This window comes from Phaethon aethereus (assembly GCF_964289735.1).
Source record: "Phaethon aethereus genome assembly, chromosome: 20".
NCBI lineage: Eukaryota > Metazoa > Chordata > Aves > Phaethontiformes > Phaethontidae > Phaethon > Phaethon aethereus.
In genome coordinates this window covers 2532658-2559507 of record NC_138596.1, presented here as the reverse complement: position 1 = coordinate 2559507, position 26850 = coordinate 2532658, and the positions used below count along the sequence as shown (strand labels likewise).

The 26850-nt window shown below is 45.5% G+C and overlaps 1 protein-coding gene across 1 annotated transcript in view; it reads right to left on the bottom strand.

Annotated features, from left to right (window-relative positions):
• The window catches only part of CACNA1B (calcium voltage-gated channel subunit alpha1 B), a 300523-nt gene extending 276038 nt beyond the window's left edge, over positions 1 to 24485 (bottom strand). Inside the window, exons 1-3 of the mRNA XM_082009035.1 lie at positions 23447 to 24485; positions 21098 to 21193; positions 14357 to 14496 (exon numbers count right to left, since the gene is read on the bottom strand). Of these exons, the coding sequence (XP_081865161.1) occupies positions 14357 to 14496; positions 21098 to 21193; positions 23447 to 23725 (515 nt within the window). The 5' untranslated portion in view covers positions 23726 to 24485. The remainder of the gene's footprint in view (positions 1 to 14356; positions 14497 to 21097; positions 21194 to 23446) is intronic.
• Positions 24486 to 26850: the final 2365 nt, after the last annotated feature.

The following is a 26850-nucleotide window of genomic DNA, read 5'->3' as shown; positions in this document are numbered from 1 at the left end:
CATTCCTAAAGAGGAAAGCAGGCGTAAGTGTGATCCATTGGTTCCTGGTGAAGATAAGCACTAGTAGCAGCCACAAATTTCTTACTGACAAGGGGCAATACTCATGACTTGTAGGTTTTCCCTGCACCTCACACAGACATCCATACACTGCCCGACACTTGGCTGCAAACACCATGGGACTCTGCCTCATGGCTGAGCCCCTCAGACCACTTGCCTGCAGCTGAGCTGCCCACACATCATTTGGAAACACTGGCACGAGGCAGCTGGATTTCACAGACCTCCTCCCTTCCTACAAACATTCCTCCGAAAAGAGCCAGAACTCTCAATGTATGATGGAAAATGCCCAGCAGGGACATACACAAAGTCCTTGCCGCTGTCTGGTTACGATCCCCTGCCCTTCTCCTGTGCTTTCTTCACACCAGATCACTGTGGCTACTGCAGACTCCTTCCCAGCCCTGCCTCAATCCATCCATCCTAGTGCCATGAGGCTCCAGGTAAAGAGCTTTCACCAGCACATTCACTGCAATCCCAGCTTCAGTTGTGCTTCCTACACCAGCAGCAGGGCCAAAGAAATGCCACCGCTGACCCCTCCAGCACAGCCCCAAGCAATGTGGACACCCATTAAATCACACCCCATGGAAGTGGCAGTGGAGGTTGTCCTCTCAGTCCCTCCGTTACACAAAGTCCTGATCAGCCTCACAACAAGGTGCCCATGGGATTCACCTTCCCATGCCATATGCACTGCCTGCACCACTCCTGCAAGGACATCAAGCCTCGCTCCATCACAGTCTTCTTTCCATAGGTAAGGATCCTCTTTCACAAACTGCATTACAGTGATTTTAACAACCTACCATGGACAGAAGGTGGTTTCTCTTGATCCTCCCATATCTCTGGAGCAGCAGGCTGGAGAGATACCATCTCCTGATGTCTCAAAGAGCTTGTTCACAAACGTCTCAAAAGTTGTTTTCAGTTTTTAAACAAAAAGATCCACAGGCCAGTTGAAAAAAAACGGGCTTTTTAAAAGGAGGAATAGGCATGTAATTATGTTTCACATGTTCTCCATGTAAAAATAGTAGCTCAGTTGTGCATAAAATGAGATTTGAGAGGATGGTGAATTGCAGGCTAGGAACTAGAGGTGAAGACATTGTTCAGTGCAGGCATGATGGGAAGAGCGTTGCCTACATGGCCGTTTCAGAAAGCTACACAGCCTCCCTTACTAGAGGATGTGATTATTAAAGATGCTCCAACACATCCATCCTCTCAACACCCTTACGCGCTTGAGCAGTGCTGTTATTACCCAGATGGGCTGAGTGACCCAGCTTGTGCTGGCCATCACGTAGTAAAGCTGATCTCCACTCACCCAGGCTGGTGCCCAGCCAACAGATAGTCCTTCTGTCTGGGACTGGAGCGAGAACATGGACCATTTGCCACATGATGACATGGTAAGCTCATGGATACACAGCAACATCAGCAGCAAGGAGTACCAGACATCTGCTGTACAGCTGGAGTTGGATGATCAAGGCCTGAAGGAGCTCCTAGAGCTGACAGTGATGCTGGGGTAATTTTAGGCAAGCAGCCCAACTGTATTGTTGGGGACATCATCTATAACAGAGCGAGAGAACTACACCCTCCAACCCCACCAGCGATGGGTTTACAGCATGGTACGTGACATTTACCAGTTGTTCCTGAGCAGCTACGTTGGCTTCTGCAGAGTGGAAAAACAGATCAGGTTTGGTCCATGCATATGACTGGGAAGATGGAGCAGAGCAAATGTCTGCAGCACCAAGGGCCCTGTTTTGCAAAGTCACTTTTCTTGATCCTATCCATATTTCAGAACATCTCCAACTGAGCCCCATTAATGTAATTGATTTTTAATGGCATTCTCAAAGAAACGATGTGAAGATTTTAACAGGCTATTAGACTTGAAATTAAGCCTCACCCAAACCTTCCTCCCTAGGAACAAAAGTCTCCAAAAATGCAGGGGGGCTATTCCATTCCTGCTAATGGGCAAGGAGGTACCACAGTGACCTGGGGAAATGGGACACTAATTCCCCATATTCTGCCACACATGGCATTGATCCCACCACCAATAGAGACCAGAGGTTTGTAATTTCAAGGGAAGGTTTTCTCATCTTTCCCACACAAGCGAGACCAGGAAGCAGCCCTAGAGGGATGAGAAGCAGAAATACCATTTGATGAGCTGGAGGTCTTCCAGGTTTCGAAAAGAAGAAAAATAAAACACACATCCTGCTTGCTTTTGTTCCCTGGACTCCTTCACGCCAAGCAGGCATCGGCTGATTTCTCAGATCAGGCCTTTGAAACCCAAACAGCTGAACCCGGCAAGTGGTTACAGCCGATGGCTTCAGCAGTGCTGCTTTCCCAGCGAGGCTTGTGCTGCAGCGAACCACCGTGGCCTCTGTCCTTCTCCTGTGGAAAGAGGCACCAGGCAGGGACTTCCAGCTTCTCCCTTTTATTCATCTCCTGTACACACCATGAGCCATATCTTTCCAAAGATATGAAAGCCCATGGTTGAATGGGGTGAACCCATGGTTCAAGCAATTTAAAGCCAGGACCTCGTCCTACAGACTGACTTTGCCCTGGATGACATTCCTCTTTCTCTATTCAGTCACTTCTGTTCCAGCAAAAGTGGAGCCACTTTTTTTTTTTTAACTCTAGCAAATCAGTGACAATACTTCTGGACATTTTAACTCAAAGCATGTCACCTCCCCCAAAGGTCCAATCTTTGTGCAGGTTAAAATCTGACAGACACCCACATTTGCAATTTCCCCTGTGTGGCACGCCATCATTTTAACACATTCCCCGTGGTACACGAACACTGAGCTCCATGCAAGATTCTCCCACTCACTGTGAGTGAGCATCTGCATTTCTAGAAGATTATGCTGTTACCATCTATTTTACTTCTGATTCAAATTCTCCTCACTTGGTTTCAACATTTTTAAAGAATTATTTTTACTTCTTTTGAGACATTTTAAACTCACTTTTCAATACTGTCAACCAGCCTTTTTCACTAGTGCTTTACAAATTCGGGTACCATTATTATCTTTATTTTTAAAGAGTGAGAAATGTGGATACAAAAGAGAAAAGCAATGGCCTAAAATCCTTTCTTAGCCAATGACATGGGCAGCAAGGAAGAACAGGACACCCAAAATCCCACTCCATTGCCAAGTCTGCTGGGCAAGAGAACTGAAACTGTATTGTCCTGGATCTGTCTCAGACACAGCATTATCTGCCGCTATAGTCTCATGTTCTTTCATGCTTTCCAATTAAAGCAAGGAAATTGGATCATGCTGAGCTTCCTTTGTCCTTTTCACCTCTTGTGAAAGTCAGGTGTTACCATAATTTTATACCTGTTATAATTAGCTTTAATGTTGTAACGGGGGGGGAGGGGGGCGGGAAATTGCAGCTTTCCTTTAATAATAGACTTAGTGAATCGTGGAGTGGTTTTATCTTTTCCACAACTGGTAACCAAGTTTAGTATTTCCAAATCCTTTTCCATTGTACCTAACCAATTTAAGTACTTTATTCATTGCTATAAACAAAGAAATTTAAACTGCACAGCAAGCTCAGGATTCACCCAGCCAGTCCAGGATAGGAGCTAAGTTTGATCAGAGAACTTCAGGAATTTATAATGCTTCTTCCCAGGATTTGGCATCAGAAGACAAGGTAAAATTTTTTGTTTCAGCACATTTCTCAGGGTACAGATCATCTGCATAGACCAGTGATGAGGGTGTCCATGTTACCAGCTAAATGTTTTTCGGACTGATAGAGCATCACTTAGTTGGAGCACATGGTTATGAGCTTTTGAAAAGAATGGGACTAAAAAGACATTTAAGAAGTCTGATGGACTTCAGCCTTTGTCCTGTAGCCCTAGCAGCCAGGATACAGTCTTTATCAAGCCAAGACCTGAGGCGTTCATCTTATCTTTTCCCCAGACCTACTTCTGATGACCACCAAGAGAGGTGCTACCCATCTACCACCAAATGCACCAGCCAAAACTGCGTATTTCTTCACAGTGCAGGAATAGCTCACTGCCACCTTACGCAGCTTTTGGCTACTACCCTTCACCCAACACTGGAGGCCAGAAAAGCACCAGAGATTTGTCTTTGGCATCAGGAGGGATGTTTGTCAATGCTCCTATCCAGCGTGAGAGCTTTGGTGCCTGAATTCTGGCAGCTGGATGTGTTTTCAGGTCTGCCTGAAGCCTCATTCAGGACAGAGCCACCCTCTGACAAGATAATTTCACCTGCCAGAATCTTCTTCCACATTCCAAATCCTGCAAAGGTTGGACACCGCAGCTGAGGAGATCCTTTTCCTCCCAAAGCAAGGTCAAGGCGATGTTGCACCACGGAAAGAGATCAGTAACACTTCTGCAGCACCTGGCCTGATGGTGCCAGACGCCACTCCTGTACAAAACCAGAACACCTTTATCAAAGTGGCATCTACATTATTAGAAACCACCTTGGATTCATTTGAAATCCAAGGAGTGACAATTTGCAAACCCAGATCTTTCCCTGAAGCTTAGGCTTGCAGGTTTTGAGGGCACACTTAACACAGCACTGGAGTATTGAAGTTTCTCTCTAAGCTGCAGCACAGCTTGCAAAAAGCCGTTTGATCTTTAAATCAGACATTAAGTGATGGAATACCACTACTCCTATTGATAGTGTTTCATGTATAAAAAGACAAAGTTTAGCCTTGACATATACTGCTGTATTTCACAGGTCATGCTGCAACAGACTGGATTGCTGGTCTGGAGTCTTGTCTCCAGCATGATTCAGAAGAAATTACAAGATAAAGAAAAGGACAATTATGAAACAGCCTGTTCACATTCCCACCTAACTTACTTCAGGGAGTACCAGGGAAAGGGCCTAATCATCCTCCTTCAAAAATCTATTTCCTCTCTGGTGAATCTGTAGATGATCTCTAGGCTCCTTTGGTCTCAAGACCCAAAACAGACAATTTCAGCTGAAGCAAGTTCTTGTCATGAGTTCCATGAGTTAATTACATTTCCATTAGTAAAGAAGTTCTAAAACTTCAATTTCTTTATTGATGCTTTTTGAATCCTGCCAAAATAGATAGGGAAACACAATTTCCTCTCTTTTTTCCTTTATCCATCTCACCCTTATAAGACTTTCCTCTTAATTTTAACTCTCTCAGCCTTTTCATGTCTTCTTAAATGGAGATTTCTTCAACCCTTTAATCATTTTCACAGCCTTCCTCCTAAGCTCCCATGCCCAAACTTTATTTGAGGGTGCTGGTTCAGGATGTTTGAGATGCGGAAATAAGCCAAAAGACAGTTCAATCTTTCATTCTCCCTTATTTCTTCTTTTTTTTTTTTTTTAACTAGAAAATAATCTGAGTGCTCTAATTTAAGTTCTTTTAAGTTCTCTTTAAAGCAGAACCAAGTTACACCCAACTAAGTATTTCTGATTATCAGTTTAGTTTGAGAACTCTTCAGCACTCAGACATTTTGGTAGCTGAAAATCTTAGTCTCCTCCAAGCAGCTCATTTCTCTCCTTTACTCCTTTACCTCTACACCACCCCATGGACCATCAACATGCTCATAAACCCTTAGTCTGACACCGGGTGTTTCCTGTTTTGCAGACCCTTACAGGGAATTTTTACATGTTTAATGAGGGGAAGGGCAGGTTGTGAACTTTTGCCTCTCTCCAGGAGCATCCATAAGGAACAACCTTCACAGCATCTGCAAACAGATTTACGGCATAGGTGTGACACACTGAGAGCAGCCCTGTCCTCTTGAGAGCTCCAAGTCCAATTTCTATTCCCACTGAAGCACAGCACCGCTCCAATCTCTATTTCTAATCTTTTCCTTGCTTAAACCTCACACAGCCCAACACTAACTGACTTGAACTAAGCCAACAGCTAAACCCATTATTGGCTAAAACCTGGGGTTTGACTCAGGAGTGAACCTGAACTTCTTGCTCCAGAGGGATGCTTTTAAAAGTCTACAGCTGAGCATGAGAACAACCTACACATACACACTCACCCCTGTAGTCAGCTCTTGAAACCAAGGCATCTTCTCCAGCACTGACAGATTACGAATACCCACCAGAAAAACCTGACCCATTTCCTCAATATTCCACCCTGAAATCACTGAGCAAGTAAGTTCATTTAATTTATTAGTCAAAAAAACAATGAAAGGTGACTTTCCTGACCACCAGCATACAGAAAAATGGAGGAGGGAGGAGACACAAAGCCTTATATTTATTTTCAGCCATTGATTTAGCTAATGCTGACCATGCCAGGAAGAAAAGATTTCTCATATGTATTTAAAGAGCACTGTTTAGGTGGCTGTGCTCCTTTGTGAGGATCAGGCAACTTTCCAAACCCCCTAGCTCACACCACACATTTGACATGTGCCACACATAGGAAGCAGGACTTTTCTCAGCCTAAGATCTTGGGCTTCCCCATGGCACAAAAGTGGCCTTCCCACACAGCCAGGAGTTCATGGAATGTACACTCTGCCCCATTCATCCTGCAGCCACGGGTGTTACTGCACTTGTTCACAGAGGGTGCCTTCCCTCCATCCCAATTCAGTCAGATCCGTCAGCAGAGAGAAGAACAAAGATAGCTGAAGTTAAGCAAAGAGCCTAACCTTGGTGTCAAAAAGCATCTCCAGCTACCCAAATGCCAGGTGCTGACCCTAGAGCATGGCTTACCTATATAGAGACCTGGAACCACTCATCCTCCTGGCTCCAGCTTCCAGCACCGAAGCCTTGCCCTGGCCAGAACGTCCCACACACCTTGTTAGTGGTTCAGCAAGAACAAAATGGAATATCAATTTTCCACCTCCACTAAGTTTCCCTGATGTTTTCAGAGAGCCCTGAGGAAGACAATGGTCCCAATGCACCAAAAACCTTTGGGGCGAGTTGTGGATCCAGGTATCCATGTGCAAGTGCGATGTTTTTGCTCTTAGCACTCAGGATTAGATTACAATTAAAACTAGGCTGATTTTCCAAATCCTCATCTTTCCAAAAATCAATCACAAGCAGGTTCTTATCATCGTGGATGAGCAGGCACTTTGCCATCAAAAGCTGGCCACTTGGGAACTGGGACAAAGCAGCAGAAGCAACATTTGAGAAATAGAAGCCTGAGAAATCTTGCACACTCCTCCTCATCTAATCATGAGACAGCACTCCACACCACACAGAGGACCTGGGTGCTTTGGGTTTGGTGGTTTTGTTTTTAAACTGGGAAGCATTGAGAAAATGAACATTAGAGCACTTCATAGCAGCAATATCTGTTGTTTTGGTTTTGAATTCCTAGTATTCATACCCCGCTATAATAGCGGCTAGGTATGCAACACGTTCCACTTAAAGAGAGGAGCAAGCAATCAAGTAGATGCCCACACTACATGATTGCTAGGGCAGGATCAGGCATTAGGAGCAGATCACAAGGTCCAGAGCCGTCTTCTCACCTTCAGTCTCCCCAGTTGCCATTGCATGGTACAGCTGGTCCCCTCACAAGAGACAATATTTCCCTGCCACCGGCCTCCCTTCAAGAGCCGTAATGGACTCTGGACTAATGATCCTGCTTGGCTTTGATAAAGCCCTGGCTGTGACGAGAAAACGTACCTCCCTTTCACTCGGGATGGACACACTTTTACTTTACAACTGCCCAACTTCAGGGCCTGCAGGCCAGGGAGATGTAAGCACCCTCAGATGGTGTCCAACACTCCCCTCTTAGTGAGCAAAAAGCTTCAAAGATGCATAAACAGGCACGAGACATGGAAAGCAGCACAAGATGTAAATCCTAAGAAACGCTTTTTTTTTCCCCCCTCTTTGGAGAAAAGCTATTTGTCCATGCCTCAACTTGCTTTCTTCTTGTTGTGTGGTACCATCATTTATCAGTTCACATACCAGCTATTCAATACCTTGCAGTCACTTCTAATAAAGTAAGAGAAGCACATCAATCTCATTATCTATTTGCCCTTGAGAAGTACTCTGACCTGAAATGTTCCGTTTGCCACAGTCAGAGCAGAGCCATGTTTCAAGGATAACTTCTGCCAGGGAAGGGCCATTCCCACCTGCGGGTCCTGAGGGTTTGTGACCATCTGCAGCTTTCCTCCAAACACAGCCCCGAGTCCTCCTCCGGTCAGGAAAGTCTCTTCTAATTTAGCAGCCAGCCACACAATTACACACCCACCTGCTCAACTCAACCTGCCTTTATCCACCCCCATCAAAATCCATGCACAAAAGCTACTATAAGGAACAAAAAAGACACGAGTCCTAATTAACACTCCAACAGGCTCAGCATGGCTTGGGACCCCCCTTTGCGAGGTGACACAAGCCCAGAGGGAAAGCAAGCTCCAGTCTCAAGGAACCTGATGCCCCACTGGGCAAAACTGACTGTAACAGTGCATAAAAGGAAACGGGGACATTTACCAAGGTGGGTTCAGAGCCCACAGATCCTTCCTCCCTGTCCAGCATCATCTCCTTCAAAGGAAACTGCTTCTTCAGCTCCCCAAGAGCCCAGATGGCCAAAGGACAGAAAATAGAAGAACTTCAAACTATTTTAGACTGTTCAAACTGAGATCTCACACGCCCTCTTCCCTTCCAGTTACTAACCACTCATTTTCTCTGCCTAAAAAAAAAAAAATTTGGTTACTTGCCTTCCTCCATTACTGCTACCATACACCAGCCAGATCCCTAGTTAACACCTCACCTTGAGGAAAACAGGTAAATTCCCTTTGCCTTGTCCAACTTTTTTAATCTGATTTAATTTCAGAAGGTACCATTAGCTTTTCTGAGCCAGCAAGTATCCATCCATCATTGAAGCATAAAAGAAATTGCAAACAAGGATCAGCTCCATTAAAATCTATAGAGGCTTTGCTCTTAGCATGACTCATGCACAATGCTAATAGCAATCAGCCTTAGCCCATCACCACCCATACCGTATACCCATGCAAAGAGGCTTACTCGTTTTCCTTGTGACAACTAATCAAGATGAAGCTTGTCCCTCTTAAAGCATCCATTTTCCCAGCTCCTGTTGCTGCTCAGCTTTGCTTTCTAGCACAGAACTGCCAAAAGTTCCATGGCGGAAAAGCAGAGAGAAATCTGCATTTCTCTGCTCCTACCCCTTTTATTCCCTAGGTGTCTAGACCTAAAGCTTACAAACAAAGAACTGAGCATGCTGTCTAAACTGATGCTGGCAGGGCATCCAAGGGGTTTTATTTCCTTTTAATTTTGCTTTTCAAATTATTACATTCTATGGTTATTTGCAGGTCGGAAGATTGAGGTGTTTTGGGGAGTACACACTAGCCAGTCACATAGGACCCCATAATTCAGACATCCTAGTGTAAGGGCTTTTGAATGCACAGGAACATGCACGTGCAGAAAAAGTTCTAGAGACTACAGGCATCTATGTACATTTGACAGATTTAAGAATCCCAGCCTTCAACCAGACAGCCACTTCTCAAATACTTCGTGGTCACATCTCACCCCACACCCTGCCTAGGAGGTACATCGACTGCAAATTGAAAGATCAGAGATCCATAGCCTGCTGCTCAGAGCAGGCTGGATGGTTCCTATGCCTCCCCCTTTGACAGTCATCACCGCAACCAAGGCTGCCGCTGCTCCTCATACACTGCACCAGGAATAGCATCTCAGACTGCCCACATACTAAGATGATCCTGGTAACCAGCAAAGCTGACATCGAGGATGAACAGGTCTCTATTATGCTACTAAATGAGTTACCTTCCAAATAATTAACATCACCAGGAGCTAGGAGCACATTTCTCAGTCATCCAGACAATCAAGATAATTCTAGCTTTTGTAATTTGTTCCCGACAGCCTGAGACATCAGTAACAGCACACAGACTTTGTGCACATCATTTGGCAGCTCCAGGCCTGGCACACACTGTCTCTGCCAGTCCCACCCAGAGATCCAGGCAGCTGATCCAACTGGCTCAAGAAGCTACCAGGACTCTTCAAGAGTGTTTAATCGAGGCTGACTGAAAGCCAAAAAAATTAACTCTGCTCATAAAGGACAGAGCATGATCCTTTCAAGTGCTCCACTTATTTAGACCAGTCTTTAGCAACTCTTGGTGTTGGACAAGCACTGCACACAGTTGTGGTCACTGCCTCCAAGAGGGTATGACAGAACTAGGAAAGGACCAGAGCGGCAGCATAGGTCAGTGGTGCGCAGAAGAGCTGTCAGGTCAAGGAAGGTTGGGCAGCATAAACCTCTGACCAGGGAAATGCTGGAGATTCATAAAACAATAAGCATGAAGAAAAAGGAATGATTATTCTCCAGATTTTACTATACAAAATCTAGAAGGCACCAATGGAAATCCCAAGTAGCTAGTGATGAAAAGAGGGATAAGCAGCACTTTTTCTTGTGGTATGTAATTAAATCATGAGACCCATTACCCAGGATATGATCAAGCCAAAAGCATAAACAGGCTCCAAAAGACAACCAAGGAGAACTGTTCTCTTGGACCACACAGTTTAAAAGCCATCAGACCCATATTTTTCTCAAAAATCCCTAGACCTCTGAATTTTGTGAATCAGGAACATAAGGATCATTTTTATCCATGCCTTGTTCTCCGTTCTTCCCCTTAGCAGCCACCCTATTGCACCAGCTCCAGCCAGAGAAGATTTTTTTTGTGTGTGTGATTTAGAGCTGCTAATGGGTGATGTCATCACTGGAGTGAATGCATTCCCATAAAAATGTGAAAATAAAAGGAGCAGAAGCTATAAAATATAAGTGTCTCTACAATAGCGACAGGCACATCACAGCAGGGCAGCTTTCCTCGATACCCATCTACAACTGGAGGAGTTTACAAGAAACAACTAAAAAAAATTACAGAGGAAACAAAATCTTCCAAGGAGCAGCAATCTATTATTTTCTCAGGCCTTTATTAACAGCAAATCAACACGCTTCCTTGAAAGTAAATGAGAAAAAGACACCACAGCATTGCTGTGGAAAGAAACTGAGGGAGTGTTTTCTGGAACAACAAACCAAGCCATTTTGGGCCACTATCTGTTAGACCCCAGTTTAGCTCAATAGGATATTGATCCTGGCTACATATAACACAGCCCTGATTTATTTTCTGATTAACAAGTTCTACCGTCTGATTTTGACAAACGAAATGACCATCATTGCAAGCAAAAAAAAAAAAAAAATCCCAGTGTGCAGGCATTGAGTAACAAAAAAGGGGATTGGAAAAAAACAGGTTACCGCATGCTTGCTGTAATATTTACATAAGGGTAAGTTCAATAAATGCAGAGCCTTCCCCCACAGCCTCCTCCAAAACACACCCAGACGCTGGCTGGCCTTCTTCCTATGGAAACAGCTAACAAGAGCAAAGCTGCTCTTTGCTTTCATGGGTTTTAGCTAAAAGCTGAAAATGAGATCAGGTTTTCTGACATTCACCTTAATAAAAATGTGCATTCGACAGGATTAGCAGGTACACAGCTCTGCGTGTGGTGTCATGAAATGCATTTTTGTGATCTTTCATGCTTACACAGGAAAAGAGAGACATTAAAATCCCTCTATAATATTGAAGATCAATGTGAAACTGAGCGTAGGAACTGAACGCTGATCACTCCCTGGGAAACACGAAGGAACATTTTCAAGTAGAAATCTTGCACATATGGAAAGGAAAGCTTTTGATAGAGTAGTAAAATGATATTTCAAAAACTGATGTTCTGCCTATCTATATTTATATGAATGCATTAAGTACAAGTTTAGCACTGCCCTTTTTTATTATTCTCTAATAATTTACAGAATCTGCTCAATCATCTTTTGAAACACACAGATCTGAGACCACCTTCCACAGAAGCAAAAACTAAGGTCCCACTTGTGTCACCACCTCGCAGCCCCTCCCCAGAGAACCAGCTGGGTTTGTCAGTAATAAATGCTCTTCCTCAGCAACCGCCTTTAAAGCCTCGGTGCAGCAGTGCTGGGATGGTGTCTGTCTCCAAGAAAAGGCCTTGCTCAGACTTCCCCTCCTCAGCTGAGCGAGGGCAGGTAATGGGCAGCTGAACGGGCTTCTGGCCAGTGAAGGAAGCCCAAGGAAGAGGAGCTCCTTCTTTCTAGCACAGACCCATGGCAGCACAAGAGTGAGCTAAGAACATAATAAGGATCTAGGAAAATCAGAGCAAAACACAACAGGCTACAGAGAAAACACTAATTCAATCCCCTGCGTGAAGCTGCAGATCTTTCAACATTATTTCTCTACTGTAAGTAGAGAACCTCCACTTCATTACTGGGTTTGGAAATACAGCCCCGGATTCAGGAGAGCATTTATCTAACCATGCACAGGAGTAACCCTGTTATTTTCAGTACAGCCCCCCCAGACACAAAAATTGGGCACCAGCTCAAGCACCTTGCTAAATCCAGCCCTGGAATTACAGGATTAGAGGTCTGCGGATTTCCTCAGTGGAGATGACTCTTGGACTTAATGTCTATCAGTTTACACTTTGCCTTCCCTGCATCGCCTGCCTGGTGGGAAGTCCATGTACAAGACAATTTCAATACAGCCCAGCTAGTATCACCATTGGAAACCAGCAGCTTTGACGTTAACAGGATTGTACTTCAAAAGAATACGCATGTTTGCAGATGGCAACAGGGTTCCTTATTACAGCTGTCTAATCAAGCCAATATTCCGCAATTACGCTCAGAGATCAAACGGCGCTGCAAACAGCACTCACAATAAAACCAGCACCCGTAAGATGCCGGTGTCACGCCTATAGCATCGCGCATTCGGTTCCGATTCCACAAGCACGGCACGCACACACGATGTTTCAGATACCGTCGCAAAATTTTGAGCATCTCAGTCACAGCTAGGCGGTTTAAAAAAAAAAAAAAAAACACAACACAAAACTATTTTGATTCTTGGTCTGTGTTTATGAAAAAAACAAATCTAAAACATGTCTAAACAAATAGCAATATGGCCGTAATTCAGGAAAGCTTTTATGTATAACCTTAGCTTTAAGTACAGAACCACTGGAGTCAGCTGAATTCAAATGTGCACTTGAATGCTTTGCTGAAGGATAAATTAAACCACATGCCAAAGCCCTTTCCAGAATCAGGGCCTTGATTTTATTATTTTTTTTTAAACACACAAAAGGGCATAGTGCTAACTAGGAATCAGAACGTACCATTGGTGCGAATAATTGTAGCATCTGTGCTAGTTCTCTTTTCATCCTGGTACCCCCTATGCTTCCAAGCATGTAAATCTGATTCTCCTTGTGGCTCTGCTGATGTTTCTATTGATTAAATACCCAGCCCCAGCAGCAGGAGAATCAAGCCCTGCATATTTATTTTCTTCCCCTCGATACATACAGAATTCCCTTCGGCCTCTCAATTGCTATATCACATGGTACACGGAATGCAAATAGAATTACAGTGATAATGTATCTAATGAACACATTTGTATATGTATGCAAGCATTTTCCTAACAGCATCCTACTCTACGCCGCTAACCAGACCCAAGAATATATATGTTCGTCACACACAGTAGTGGAGAAGGTGTGTGGAACGAGTGCATGTTAATAACAGGAGCCAGACTGCAGTCTTCTGGGGGAAAAACTAGCCGAAATCCTTCCAAGAAGGCTGCAAGATCAGGACCTCACGCAAACCTTTGGAACATTTCCTCTGGAGCGTCAAAGCACGATTTGTAGCCAGTAAGCGTTAACTTAATGCTTGTGTTTTCGTTATCCACCAGCGTCACACTACATTTATATAAATAGATATAGAAACTGTTGCAATGTATAATGTAAAAATATTGTAAGCATTTCCAAGAAAGAAATTAGTGCTATCATTTCAAACCAGGGTACAAAATGCACAGGTACCATTTTCAGTTCTGTTCTTTATGAGACATGCACACTCTTTGAATTATTTTTAGAAAAGTTGTTTTATAGCTGGCCAAATTCATTCCTGCAGAAACTTCACTGGTTTCAGAGTTGTAATCGCTTAAAAGTGGGATGCATTTAATTTGTTAGCTCACTCCATGTTGACTTCTAAAGCCATCCTGTAATGTCAGAAGAGCGACTGATTTAAATCAGGTTCAAGTACCTAGTGACAATTAGAACCTGCAAAGTCCGAGAAATGTCAGTAAGCAGCCAGATAAGATACATGCCAGCATATATACAAATAAATGTCCTCGAAACCTCTTTTTAGTTCATTCAAACGATGCTTTGAATGTGACTCATTCAGCACAATAGCCATTATTTAAAGACAGTTAAGGGCAGAAATGCAGTTTTTAGTATTATTTCACTAAAATCACTCCCACCCCAACCCACAGTTAAAAAGCAACACAAATCAAAGAAAAGAGTCCCTCTTAAACTTAGGGCAAGAGGGCGTCACTTACCCTGTGAGGACCACAACAAAATCCATCACGTTCCAACCATTTCGGAGGTAAGAACCTTTATGAAAAACAAACCCCAGAGCGATGATTTTTATACCAGCTTCAAAACAAAATATTCCAATAAAGTACGGCTCGGTGTCATCCTGAAAAAGAAAAAAAAAAAAAAATCAAAGGTGTCAAGGAGTTATCTATGCTTCTGCACTGATAACAAGAATCATATAAACAACTACGTGCACCAACTTCACGCCCTTTTCAGCTCTCTGAACAGAGTTGAAACCAAAAGGTTTAAGTTTACTTGAACTAGACATGGAGAAGAATTTCATTATTATTTCTCTGAAGGCAACCTTGTTTTTTCAGATTGGAAATTTTATTTGCCTTTATTCTGATTGTTTTACCCCACACTTTCCACCTTTACTCAACATTCTGGAGGGAATTTTAATACAGAAATTTTGCTCTACACGTATATTTAAACTTGAGACCACATATTTCTGTAGTTATTGACATGGAAGAAAACATGTGTTTTACAATTCACCCAGGAAACTGAAACAAGAGGATATCTTGGGGAGTAACAGTCAGCACAGCAAGCTTGCAAACACTGGCAGGAAATTATTTATTTATCATTTATCCCATCAGTTCTCCCTTCACTCTTTCTCCTCCATTTTCTCAATTTCCACAGCTGCAGTCTCATTTATTTTCTTTTCACTGTGTGTCTGATTCGGGGAGAAATCCTCATTCCCTACCACTATCAGCAGAAGCAGATAGGTTTTTGTCTCAGGCCCTTGGTGCAAAGCATACCATGGGATCTCAGTTCCATGTCCCAGCTCACCAGAGAGAAAAATCAAGCTTAGCCTCCACAGTTTTACTAAACTTTACCATCTGTGGCACCAGATCCCTTAGCATTATACTTTATTGAGAAGAGTTTCAACACAAACTCAGTGCCAAATGGAAGCATTCATACTTGGAAGGAAGATGTGGGCAAGAAACGTGGACAACGCAAGGGGTGAAAAAAATGGGCATCAATTTCAAGAACATGTTAATTAGCTTTGGCACCTGTAACCATTTTTCAGATGTGCCTTAGATCCATGGTTTCAGCTGAAGTCAATGGAAGTAAAAGTAGTCCTATCCAAAAGGAAGCAAACTCCCAAATTAAGAGATTAGAAATCTTTGTTTGGTGGCTTTGGCTTTTCTGACCATTAGAGACAAAGAGTTGAGCTGTTTTTTGATGCACAGTTATCTACATTTTGCAATTCTACTAATCACAAAAGGTGATTTTAGTTCTCTTACGCAGAAGGAGCATGAATGTCAAGTCTTGCGGCCACAGAACAAAGAAAGAAGCAGTTTTGATGCAAGAATTTTTTTACAAGCATGGCAACTCTTGCTCAACTCTGACCCAGCATTGGCACACAGACCCATGCTTTAGGCATAGTACTTGTTACAGAAAGCCAGGTTTTTCACATCTAGAAGGCCAATATAATAGCATACCCCTCCTAAAGAGTCTTACACACTTAGCACATCAACATATACCCAACTCAGCAAGTCAACCACAAAGCACTAATCACTGAAGATACCTCCAAGCCTAGAAATTACTACTTCTGGACAGGCTTTTCCATCACTGACTTCATTAAAGGTTTGTTTCCTAGAAAGCAGCACACCACATCCTTACACACCTCAGTGACCCCAGCTCCTCCATATACTTCATCTTTCACCCTATGTCATCTCCACTCCCCTCCAGCTTTCCTAACCTCACAGCCCCAGCAACTGCACCTCCCTTTCCCTTATGGCCAGGCAAGATGACCAGTCACCTGCAGATCACACACAAACTGACAGGTCAGACAGCAAAACAGAGTTGGTGGCTGTTGCGCTCACACCGTAGGCCTTTTGCTGAAATGGAGGGTGGAAAAAAACAAACTCAAAACTGGCTTCTTCTCCAGACAAGAAGCTGTTTCCACAGACAGTACCACCTCCATGCCCTCTTTCCCTCCACAGAGCCTTACTGACGCTGCTTAGAGGATACAGAAGCTATCACTGACAGCCTGAGAAATTCCAGCTACCCATCTCAGTGCTATTTACTCACAGAGCAACAGGAACAAGGCAAGGCCATCAGACCTTTTATAACCTTCAAGAAGAATCCTACAATAAAAGTCTTCTTCCAGCTCTTTTTCCACAGCAAGAGCTAGAGGCATCCTGGGACTCCAGCCCAGTACAGAAAAGAGGGAAGAAGGAAGAGGCGGTCAGAAATCATCATATGTGATTTCAGGAGAAGTTACCTTACTGCTCCTCTGCTTTCCCTTATGCACACAGGAACACTCTAACAGCTGAATCTGCCCGCTCTTCAACCCCACAATGCAGTCTAGTTCAACAAGTATACAAAATCTTTGCAAACAAAGACCTCCTAGCCCATCCTGTATTTCCATTCCATAAATACCAGTGTGTCTCTAAAAATAGGTCTTCTAACACAAAAAAAAACCACAAACCTGCTGTCGTGTCCCCCCCCCCCTCCCCCTTTACCCACATACAGTCCCCCTCATTACTCCCTCACTTCCTGGAAGCCTTGCATCTACTCTGCTACCAGTTGTTTGCTCAATCTAGGTCAGGTGCCTTGCAATTACAGCTCCCAGCTTTAAAGAGCCAGGCTTCAGGTACTCAAGGGTTTGATAGAATATGCTCTTCCCAAAGCTAGGACTACACAAAGTTCTTAGGAAGTGGGTCAAAGAAGTTCTCATCAGCTTCTAGGGAAGCAGGAAGGTTCACAGGCGGGCTTGGGTATTTATTACAAACAAAAACTGTCATCATACAGGGTTGGCAATGAGTAGCTGGGGAAATAAGAGGGGATAGAAAGAGGGTCTTTTCTAAAGCCTGTCTAAGTTGACAGTAATTTAGTCTAGGAATCAGGGCAGTAACAACAATGGGGTGAAAAATAGAATTTATGCCCCATTAGGTAGTGGGGCCTGCTGCTGAACAAAAGGATTTGCATGACTCTGTGTGACAGAAGGAGCTGGAGGGCAAGGACACGGGCGACATGCCCTGTGCAGCACTGAAATGGCACTGCTGTTGGCTCAGAAATCCTGCAGGTCCCTTCAGACAGGAGGCTGTGTTGCTCCTTGGGTTCAAGAGTGGGAAAGCAGATGATAATGAGTATCAGTATTGCGTGCTTGGAAGGAAGGTGGAGAATTTGGGCAGCAGCCAGAGCTGTGCCAGCAGGTTGTTTGCTGTGGACACAGAAAAGCTTGAGACTGGGCCAAATACACATTTGATCAATATGTTTCAAATCAGAAACAACTTCTGAGTCTGGAAAGTCGTTACTATTCCTAGTCCATGTCTTAGTATCTTTCCTTGGCCTTTTCATGTGACAGCCTTGATAGGTTTGCGTGTGTAAACAAGGCTTTGTTCCTGCAAAGGTTAATATGAACAGCTCACATATGACTGCACAAAGTGCCCGTGGATGGGATAAAGAATTAAATCCATTAGTAAAGTGCAAGAGCCATCATGCTGAATATCTGAGAAAAGTTATACTCTGCCCTCACCTCAAAAACACCCAGGGCAGCCACACACTCAGAGCCCTACCGTGGCATGCAGATGAACATCCTACTGACCCACTGGTGTCTTCAAACAGGGTGTGCCCCAGAGTGGGGCAGAAAATAGATTTCCTGTCTTGCAAGTTCCCATATTGTCTCTCTCAGGCTGGGACAAACCTATGGTCTAGTGAAGCTTCTCATGAAAAGCTGAGAAATTAGGAAGGAGACAAGGAGACAACGAGCATGCCTCAGCCTGGACAGTCAAGAGCATCATGAGGAAGGCATCCACCTACAAGGCCGTTGAGGGCTCAGATGTGAAGCTCACATTCCCACATCTGGAGCTCTTCCCACCAGGCGCTGGGCCACTCAGTATGGCTCTCTCAGCATCTTTACAGTTGGCATCGCTCCAGTGTGTACAATGCAATATTTATTGGGGCTCAGAGACACTGGCTTTACAACCTATTGGCTAAGGCACTCAGCTGAGATGGACAGCAGCAAGTTTGTAGCATCTCTGTTCCAGTGGATAATTACTGATGTGAAGTAAACACTTTCAGCAGCCAGAGTATGTGATACTCCCAGCTCAGAGCAGGCAAGAGCCCCGGGGTAGGTCATTCTCTTGCTAGTGAAAGAAAGAGCTTATTTCTCTTGTCTGCAGAGAAGGGACCTGAAGTCAGTGCTCCAGTTCACCACTAAATGCTTTGACCAATGGACGTGTGGTTTTTCACAGCCCTGGTTTTGACCAGAGTTTCCATCCCACAGCCAAGTAATGCTTTTCTGTGCTACAAACTACATACAGAAAATGGACAGAGAAAGATCACTTATAACTCAGCCATTCCGATTCTTGAAATATTGCATATACTGAGACATCACTTGCTCTTCCCATGTGTTTAATTAACCCGGCTTGACAAGTAACATGAGCCCAGAAAACAGCCAAGAGAGATTGCACTGCAGGTTCGTATCTTGGGTCTCTGGGGAGATACCTAGAGGGCAGTTTTGATCAGAAGAGAAAAATCATGAAAATGTTTATATGGACTCCTCCTTCTTTTTTTCAGCTTTAACAAAGAGACAATCTTAAGATTTTTTTCATTGTATCTGTGGCACAAAGTATCCGGGCAGCTTTGGTTTTCCTTCAACAACTCTACCTATATCTCCCAGTCATAAAAGGCTTGTGATGTGCATCTCATATCCTTAAGGTTGATTAACTCTTCAGTGATGAGCCCTCACTTCAATTTGGAGATTTTAATGAACCCAGGAGAAGGAAAGGTATATCCATAAGTCATTAACCAAAAAAATGCCAATTCTGTTCCTGTCAAAGAGAGCAATAAAGCACCTGCTGTTCTGCAAGGACTTCTGATTTGGCTCAACAAACCTGTAAATATATGGGAATGTTTGCCCACTCTGGTTTAGCACAGATTTGTAACATTTTCAATTAAACAACTTACAGTTTGTGGAAGCAGCAGGAGAATTCTAAGGAGGTTTCACTTTGAAAACCGGAAGACAGTTTTTCTTATTCACAATGCTTAATCTTTCCAGCATACGTTGAAAACAGAAAATATTTCATGACTTGTAAAGATTCTCAGTGTTATTCTATGATAAATCCCTTTCAACTTCAGAGTTACAAATGTGCTGTAGTTAAAATGGCTTCAGAATATCTGGACATATCAAAGACAATGCTGCACAATGGTGTTTGGGACAAAAATCAGGGGTTAATTCTTCCTTCATCATCAAGGCACAGCCAACAAGGTGGAAACTGTGCTTTTAACTCATTCAGTTATTTTACACAATTCAGAGGTAATGCCAGTCCCTCACTTTGGAATGATTTGGGCAGGTGTGTGTACAGTATTGAGTGCTGTAAAATGGAATTAATGCAATGGGGAAAAGGACCAATCAAAAGCCTCTAGGATCCTCTTACAAATCTAGAGATACAGTGGAACATAGAAACAGTGTGCTGCTGCTTAAAACAACATATCACCAAAGGGTTATCAAGCCAGAACACCCACGAAACTACTTTTCCCCCTCACTAGTTCATATATTCATAACTATGGAAGGCATTTCCTCAGCTCGGTCATTACCCTGGGTCTAAACCTGTGCTTCGCTCACAAACCCAGGCTTGCCTTGATAGCTGATCCCAAAACATACAAACATGTTTCGTGGCAGAAAGATCAACGTACATGCATGTTTGTAATTTTTTTCCTCATCTCTTCTTAAGTAGAAATAATTCAAACAGAAAGAGACTAAGCAAGCACAATGTAAGTGGGCAGCCAGCATCAACGGATACGTTTCCAAACAGGCAGTATCAACTAGCTGACCCTGATGCTCTTTCTAGATCTATCGCTTATATATTTTTTCCTGTTTCTGCAAAATGAGACTGTGAGAGTTGCCCACTGGTATGGACCAACCTTGGAAACTGTAGCAACTAACGTTCAGAGGCTCTAGCTTTTGGCAGCAAGCCTAATATTATCATTGTTTGCATAATTTAATAGCTACATGTAAAACACATACAGATCCATATTTATTCATCCTTTGAACATGCAGCAGGATTAATGCATTTAGGCATGAAAGATGTTCCAGATCATTAACAGCAGGAGAAAAACCAAATCAAACATTACCCATTTTTCCTACAGTGATGACAAATGGAAGAATGATTTTGAAGCTATTCTTACATTTTCTTTTGAAATAAGGTAATTGGGCTCATTACCATAAAGCCTGCAGGGAAATTATTTTCCTCTGTAAGTTGGTTTCTTTTTTTGGAAGGGAAGTGTAATCATCTAAACCCAAAGTTTGCTTTGTAGGGTCCTTGATATATGCTGTAGCGGGAAGATAGCTGAAAGACATACGAACCTAAAAGGTTACTCTCTTCTACCACTTCCTGGGAAAACATCACAGAAGCTCATTTGATTCTACAGATAATTCTGAGCATTTGGCAGTCCCTTCTTGTCTTGGTTTATAGACAACCTAAGTTTGCTGCTCCTCTGATCCTAATGTACGGTCCATCTCTTCTCCTGCAATTGGGCAGGGCTGGCTAGAGTGATGAAGCATTCTTGTGAAGGTGGGATCAGAAGGTTACAGTTATACTTGTCACTGACTTATTTTTTCTGATTGTCAGGACAATGCCTGTTTGTTTACATGTGGATCTTTAAAATAGATCCAAGCACTCGCAACACTGGGTGGATGACTACTTCTTGTATTATACGGGAAAAAAAAATGTAAAGAAATGAATACAACTCACCAATCTCTCTGACATAGGTGTCTTGTCTCCATCCGGCAAGTGTTGTTCCAGAGCCAGCACAATACAATTGGCTATGATTGTAGCTAAAATCATGTACTCAAATGGAGTGGGGAACAGAAGTTAAAGAAGACACTAGAGAACACAAGGAGAACCTCATCCAAATTCCATTTCTACCTAAACAGTTACATTAGTTGAGCATTCTAAGATCTCTCATCGTTTATGAAGACATTTAGTCTCCTTGACTTCCTCAGTTCTTTCTGGGGTGTCTTTGGAAGAAAAACAGGAAATTGGCTCTCTCCTTTGAGAGACTTAGTGACTTACACAGAATCTGAGCTGCTCAAGGAATTTGGGAGCAAGAAAGCAAAAGCTCTAAAGGAAACAAAAAGCAATGAATAATTACTATTTTTAAATGAGACTGGTCAGATAAACTGCCCCAAAATAGATTATATAGCTGAATGGCATCTGCTGAATTGTTCCTCAGAAATTCTCTGTCATTATCAGTGCATGGTGTAAATAAGCCATGGTGTAAAGTTCAATTTCAAGTGTCAACGCAGGTCCAAAACGAATTACTGCTAGATTGCAATGGTGCGCATCAAATCATCAGCACCCTATCAGGATGGACGAGGGACAAGATCTCACGGGGAAGCAGGCAAACCCGACACCAGGCACCCCTTTGCCTCTCGCCGTCGTCTCTCAGCCAGAGCCGTGCCGAGCCCCTGCTCTCCCAGGGCGGAGCCATGCCGCGGGCGGCATCGGGGCCCCATGGCGGGCGACAGATCCCCTCAGCACCGCGGGGAGCTCCGCTCAGCACCGCGGACGGCTCCGCTCAGCACTGTGGACGGCTCCGCTCAGCACCGCGGACGGCTCCGCTCAGCACCGCGGACAGCTCCACTCAGCACCGCGGACAGCGTCCCGGCCGGCCAGGCCTCGCCGGCACTTCGCCCCGCAGCTCCGGCGTGGGGGAAAGGCTGGTGGCTCTGCTGAAGCCCCTGACCCCGCAGCGCTCTGAGTCCCCCCCCACATCACGATAAAGATGCAGACTAGTCGCCCAAGAGGCAGGAGCAGGGACGGCTGCGTCTAGCCTTGCAGGAAACGCGGTGCTCTGACTGCCGCCGGAGCTTTGGAGCTTGTTTATTCAGACTTGAATGAGGGGAAGGAGAAATGGATGAGGAAGTACAGCAAGCCCTGTGATTTTCTAACACGGACAGAAAGATCAATACGCGTGCGTGTTCAGGGGGCAGGGAAGTGCACTTGCTCTACTGGTGTATTTTTTTCCTGTTAGCCCTCCAGGAAGTGAAAACGGGGGAAGCCTGACGGGGAGCTGGCCTCTGTGGCAACTGAAAGTGTTGCTAGGAGGCTGGGAGAAGATCTTGCTCCTGTTAGCTGAGGATTAATAGGTGTGTGATACCAAATGAAAAGAAAACAACCAGCTCCCTTGAGATCACCAATGTAATGCACTCCTGTACACACACGCGCGCGCGCACACACACACACTACATCTACTCCCTGGTAACCTCAGATAGTCTGCTTCCCTTTTCTCGTGGCTTACAACCCCACTGTCTGCATCATTACAAGCAAAGCCCCCTTCTGAGGAAGATCTCTGCAGCTCACCTGGCCTGGGAGCTGGTTTGAAGACAGAAAGCATCTGCCCCTTTCAAAATACATCAGAGTCCTTCTCTCCACTCACTGCCTCCCTCTGACACAAAGCTTTTTCATTTTTATTTTTTTCTTTTTTTTAGTACAGCCTAAACTTAGGCTATGCATCTAATCAAAGTGACAAAATTCATGTTGATGCTAATGGATTCAGGTGGTCATGTGCTAAAAACCCAGCTGTAACAATTGTATTAACAGGGTTGTTCACAAGGTACCTTGGCTATCAATGCCCCTACTATCAATGCAGCTAAGGTGTCACCATTTTTATCCCATGTTCCTTCTATTCAGAGGGAAAAAGGAGAGCTGAAAGGCTCTGAGATGAAAATAAGAACCGGGATTCATTAGCATGAATCTCACAGAGCCCTTTGAATCTGGCTGAAATAATTGTAGGAAATGTAAATCTGTGCAACTGTGTATCTCACACCTAAGCACACACCAAAAAGCACGTATGCCTTACACCCACCCCGGGCACAGTCCACGGCACACTCCGCCGCTCCCACAGAAGCAATTTCTTATGATACCCATCTACACGGCCGTACATTATGTCGGACACTGGGACCCATGTCACACACACCCATTACACGCGCTGGATCACACATGCACGTCTACATTAGCACCAACCACTCACCCTTAGCTGACTAGGAGGGTCTCTTTTCCCCAGTCTCCCTCTCCCCCTCCTCCCCATCGTGCCCACACACCCTCCCAGAAAGGATATGGCCATTCTGTTATTCTCTTGGCGTATTTCCGTATAACATTATCTTCACTGAAGATGAAGAGGGATCTGTTGACTGTGAAGCAGTTCTGTTTGACAGGGATGGGGTTGTAGAGAGCCATAGTCCTGGCCCTCTGAGCCATCGACTGCTTATACATCCTTTGGCCGGCTTGGGGGCCACCTTGCCGGCTGCTCCCTCTTCCAGCCCCGCCGGGCCCCCCACCTCCATAGCGGGTTGGCAGATCATCCCCGAACCGAGCCATCCTCTCAGTGCACGGAGCCGGGCGCTACAATCCAAACTGGCAGCCGAGGCGAGAGGAAGACGCATCACAGCGCGCAGCACTTCTCCCTCCGGGGGCTTCGCTTGCGGGATCGCAGTTGATCGCAGCAAAATATATAGACGTATTTTTTAAAAAAAAAAAAACACACCACTAAAATACCCCTTTCGCCTTCCCTCTCCTCTCCTCCTCTTCCCCGCCACTGGGGCTGCCCGGGGGCGGGAGGGAGGCGCCGGGGCTCCGCTCACCTCCCCGCGCCGGTCCCGTCTCTCCGGCCCGACTCCATGGCCGGGGCGGGGGGCGCTGACCGGCCGGGCGGGCGCGGTCCCTTCCGCGCTGGCTAGGAGGGGGCTGCGCTGCTGCCGTGCCCGCCGCGGAGCGCTCCGCCGTGCCCGGCCCGGCCCGGCTGCTCCGGCCCCGGCCCCGCCGCATGCGATGCCCGGAGCCAATCGGCCGCGGCGGCTCCGCCCGCTCCAGTCACCGGCACCGGGAGGCGGGCGGGGGGAGGAGGCGGGCAGGGGGAGCCGGCCCGGCCCGGCCACCGCCCACCCCGGTAAACAGGGCGGAGCCACGGCCACTCCCCGGGGCCGCGGGGAAGGAGGGACCGAGCCCCCCACCACCACCCGCGCAGAGCTCCGCGGGCGCGCAAAACCCCGGCCGGGGGTTGGTCGCCGTCTGGGGAACAGGCGAGGCGGCCCCCGCGCCTGCGCGCCGCTGCCCAGATGTGCGTTGTCCAGCTGCTGCACCCATGGGTGCCCTCAGCCGCGGAGGGGGAGCCGGGTCAGCGCCGGGCATCGCAGCTCCCGTTACGCTCCGGAGCCCCGGGGAAGGCTGGGGATAATGGGGGGCAGGGGGTGCAAATGGGGGCCGGGGGGGGGGTTGCTCATTTCAGGTTGCGGGGCAGGTGGCACCCCTGTGGCAGGGACAGACGCGGGTGGGGGTGTTGCAACTCCCATGCCCAGACACGGCAGCGCAGGGCCAGCCTGGGGCAGAGCCGCACCCTTCTGGACACCAAACTTTGTTTCTCCTTGGTTTGAATGACTCCTTCAGAGTACCTTTAATCCCCTATTTATGAGCAAAATCCTTTAATCCTGTTTATTCCAACACCCTCTGTTTCTCCCATCCACCACAAGTCAGAGCGCTAACTCCTCCTTGCCCCTGGAGCACCTCACGTCAACAGTCACTGCAGTACCTGGGGAGGATACGCTCTTGCGTTTGGGCTAAATCTGGGATACAAACTATTAACTTTTAGAAGGGACCCTCGAGAACAGTCAGGGCTGTCAACAAGGGGACGTTTTCACTTCCCCCACAGGTAAGGAAACCCTGGACTCTGCTGCTAGTGTGTTTTTTGCCTTAGTCATCCAAGCTGTCTCAGTTCAAAACCAACCCACCGACTAGGCAAATCGATGGCAATAACATCTGCTGGCTTCAGGAGACAGCAAGAGGGCTGGCAACAGCCACAAATGGCACAAATAAGGGCTGGCAGAATCCAAAGGGTGACTCTCCAGAAGAAACCGGCTTCTTACCCAGGGCTTTGGGAGCTGAAGGGCTGTTCTTACACTGCAGCACAGCCAGGAGACACCCCCGGAGGCAGCACCAGTTGCCGAGGCGAGTCAGGAGCAGCACTAACTCAGGGAGCCAGGAAGTGAAGCCGGGAGGGAGGAAGGCACATCAGAGCCTGCTGCCTCGAGGGTCAGACACAGCGAGAACCACCAGCCACGGACACGGATGGCTTCTGCAACCCCCAGGGACAAGCTCAGTCAGAAGCAACTCCAGTCTGTAGGGTCTCTTCCCATGCACGTGCTAGGAACTATCAAAGAGGACATTCCCTCAACTCCAGTTTTGGATAATTTGCAGATTAAACCGAATGCTGGAGTCTTTGGGAAAACCTTTGTCTGGAGAATGAAGCTGAAGTCTTGGGGAAATGAGACCTCACACTTTGGCTGCCAGCAGGTTGCTCCAGCTCCCGCTGGCTTGGGACCCCCATTACCCTCAGACCCTAGACAGAGGTTAAAATGAGGGTGTTTCCTCTCGTGAGTCTTCACCCCTAAGCACTGCCCAGCTGAGCCGCACGACTGGGTCATCAGGGACAGTTTCTTCATTTTACGGAAGGAGGAAGAGGGTGCGGGGAGCTTACAGCTTGTGGGCTGAACAGGGCAGGAGAAAGCTCTTTTCTCTTTAAGGTTTCCCCTAACAACATTTTAATTTTCACTGCATTTTTTTCTATAATGAATTTATCTTTTCTTCTGAAAAATGAGTTTTCCCCAACTGATTTATTTAGTTGTCTAAATTTTTCACCTCTCTGTTTCTGGTCACAATCTAACATATTCTGTGGTCTTATGTTTTTCATTGGAAAAATCTGGCTCTTTTTATCAATAGCCACTAGAAGGAGAAATGCCATTTTCAGTAATCCCCCACACCTTCCACAGCATCTGGAAAAAAGGAATACATTGGTTTCCAGAAACCTTCATGTCTGCATCCTCTCATGCTTACAAGATGGGGGGGACCATTCTGAAAAGTTAAAAAAAAAAAAGTGCCACTTCTTGCATCAGATGGTATTGAGAATCAGGTAAAACTCTGATGCCCACATCCCCTTCTCTCCTCCCAGAGCCACCAAACCATCCTGCCTCGCACCACAGCACTGCAGCGAAGTCAGCAGACAGGGCGGTGGGGGTGTTTGCAACAGCAAGAAAGTGATGTGAGCGTGTCACGGGGATGTTCTATTAAACCACAGATTGCCCTTTTCTCAATCTGCATGCTATGGGGTTGGGTTTTTTTCACACCATAGGGAAGATCACACAGATCTTAAGCATTGAAACCCTTAAACACGAGAAAGAGATTGCAATTGCAAGGATTATTTAGCTTTGAGAGGGGAAATATCAGGATTTAGTTGGGCTTTTTAAGATTATGAAAAGAGCAGGGGAGTTAAGAGAAAGCAAAAAATTGAGAGCACTGAAACAGGTCAGACATCTATAATCTACCACTACAGGAGGGCAAAGAGCGTTTCATGGCAAATTCTAAAAATGGATTCGGTCATGAGTAACTTCTCCTCATAAACTCCAAAGACAGAGGTGAGCAAGCCACACTGCTCTCCAGCACTGTCTGTCTTG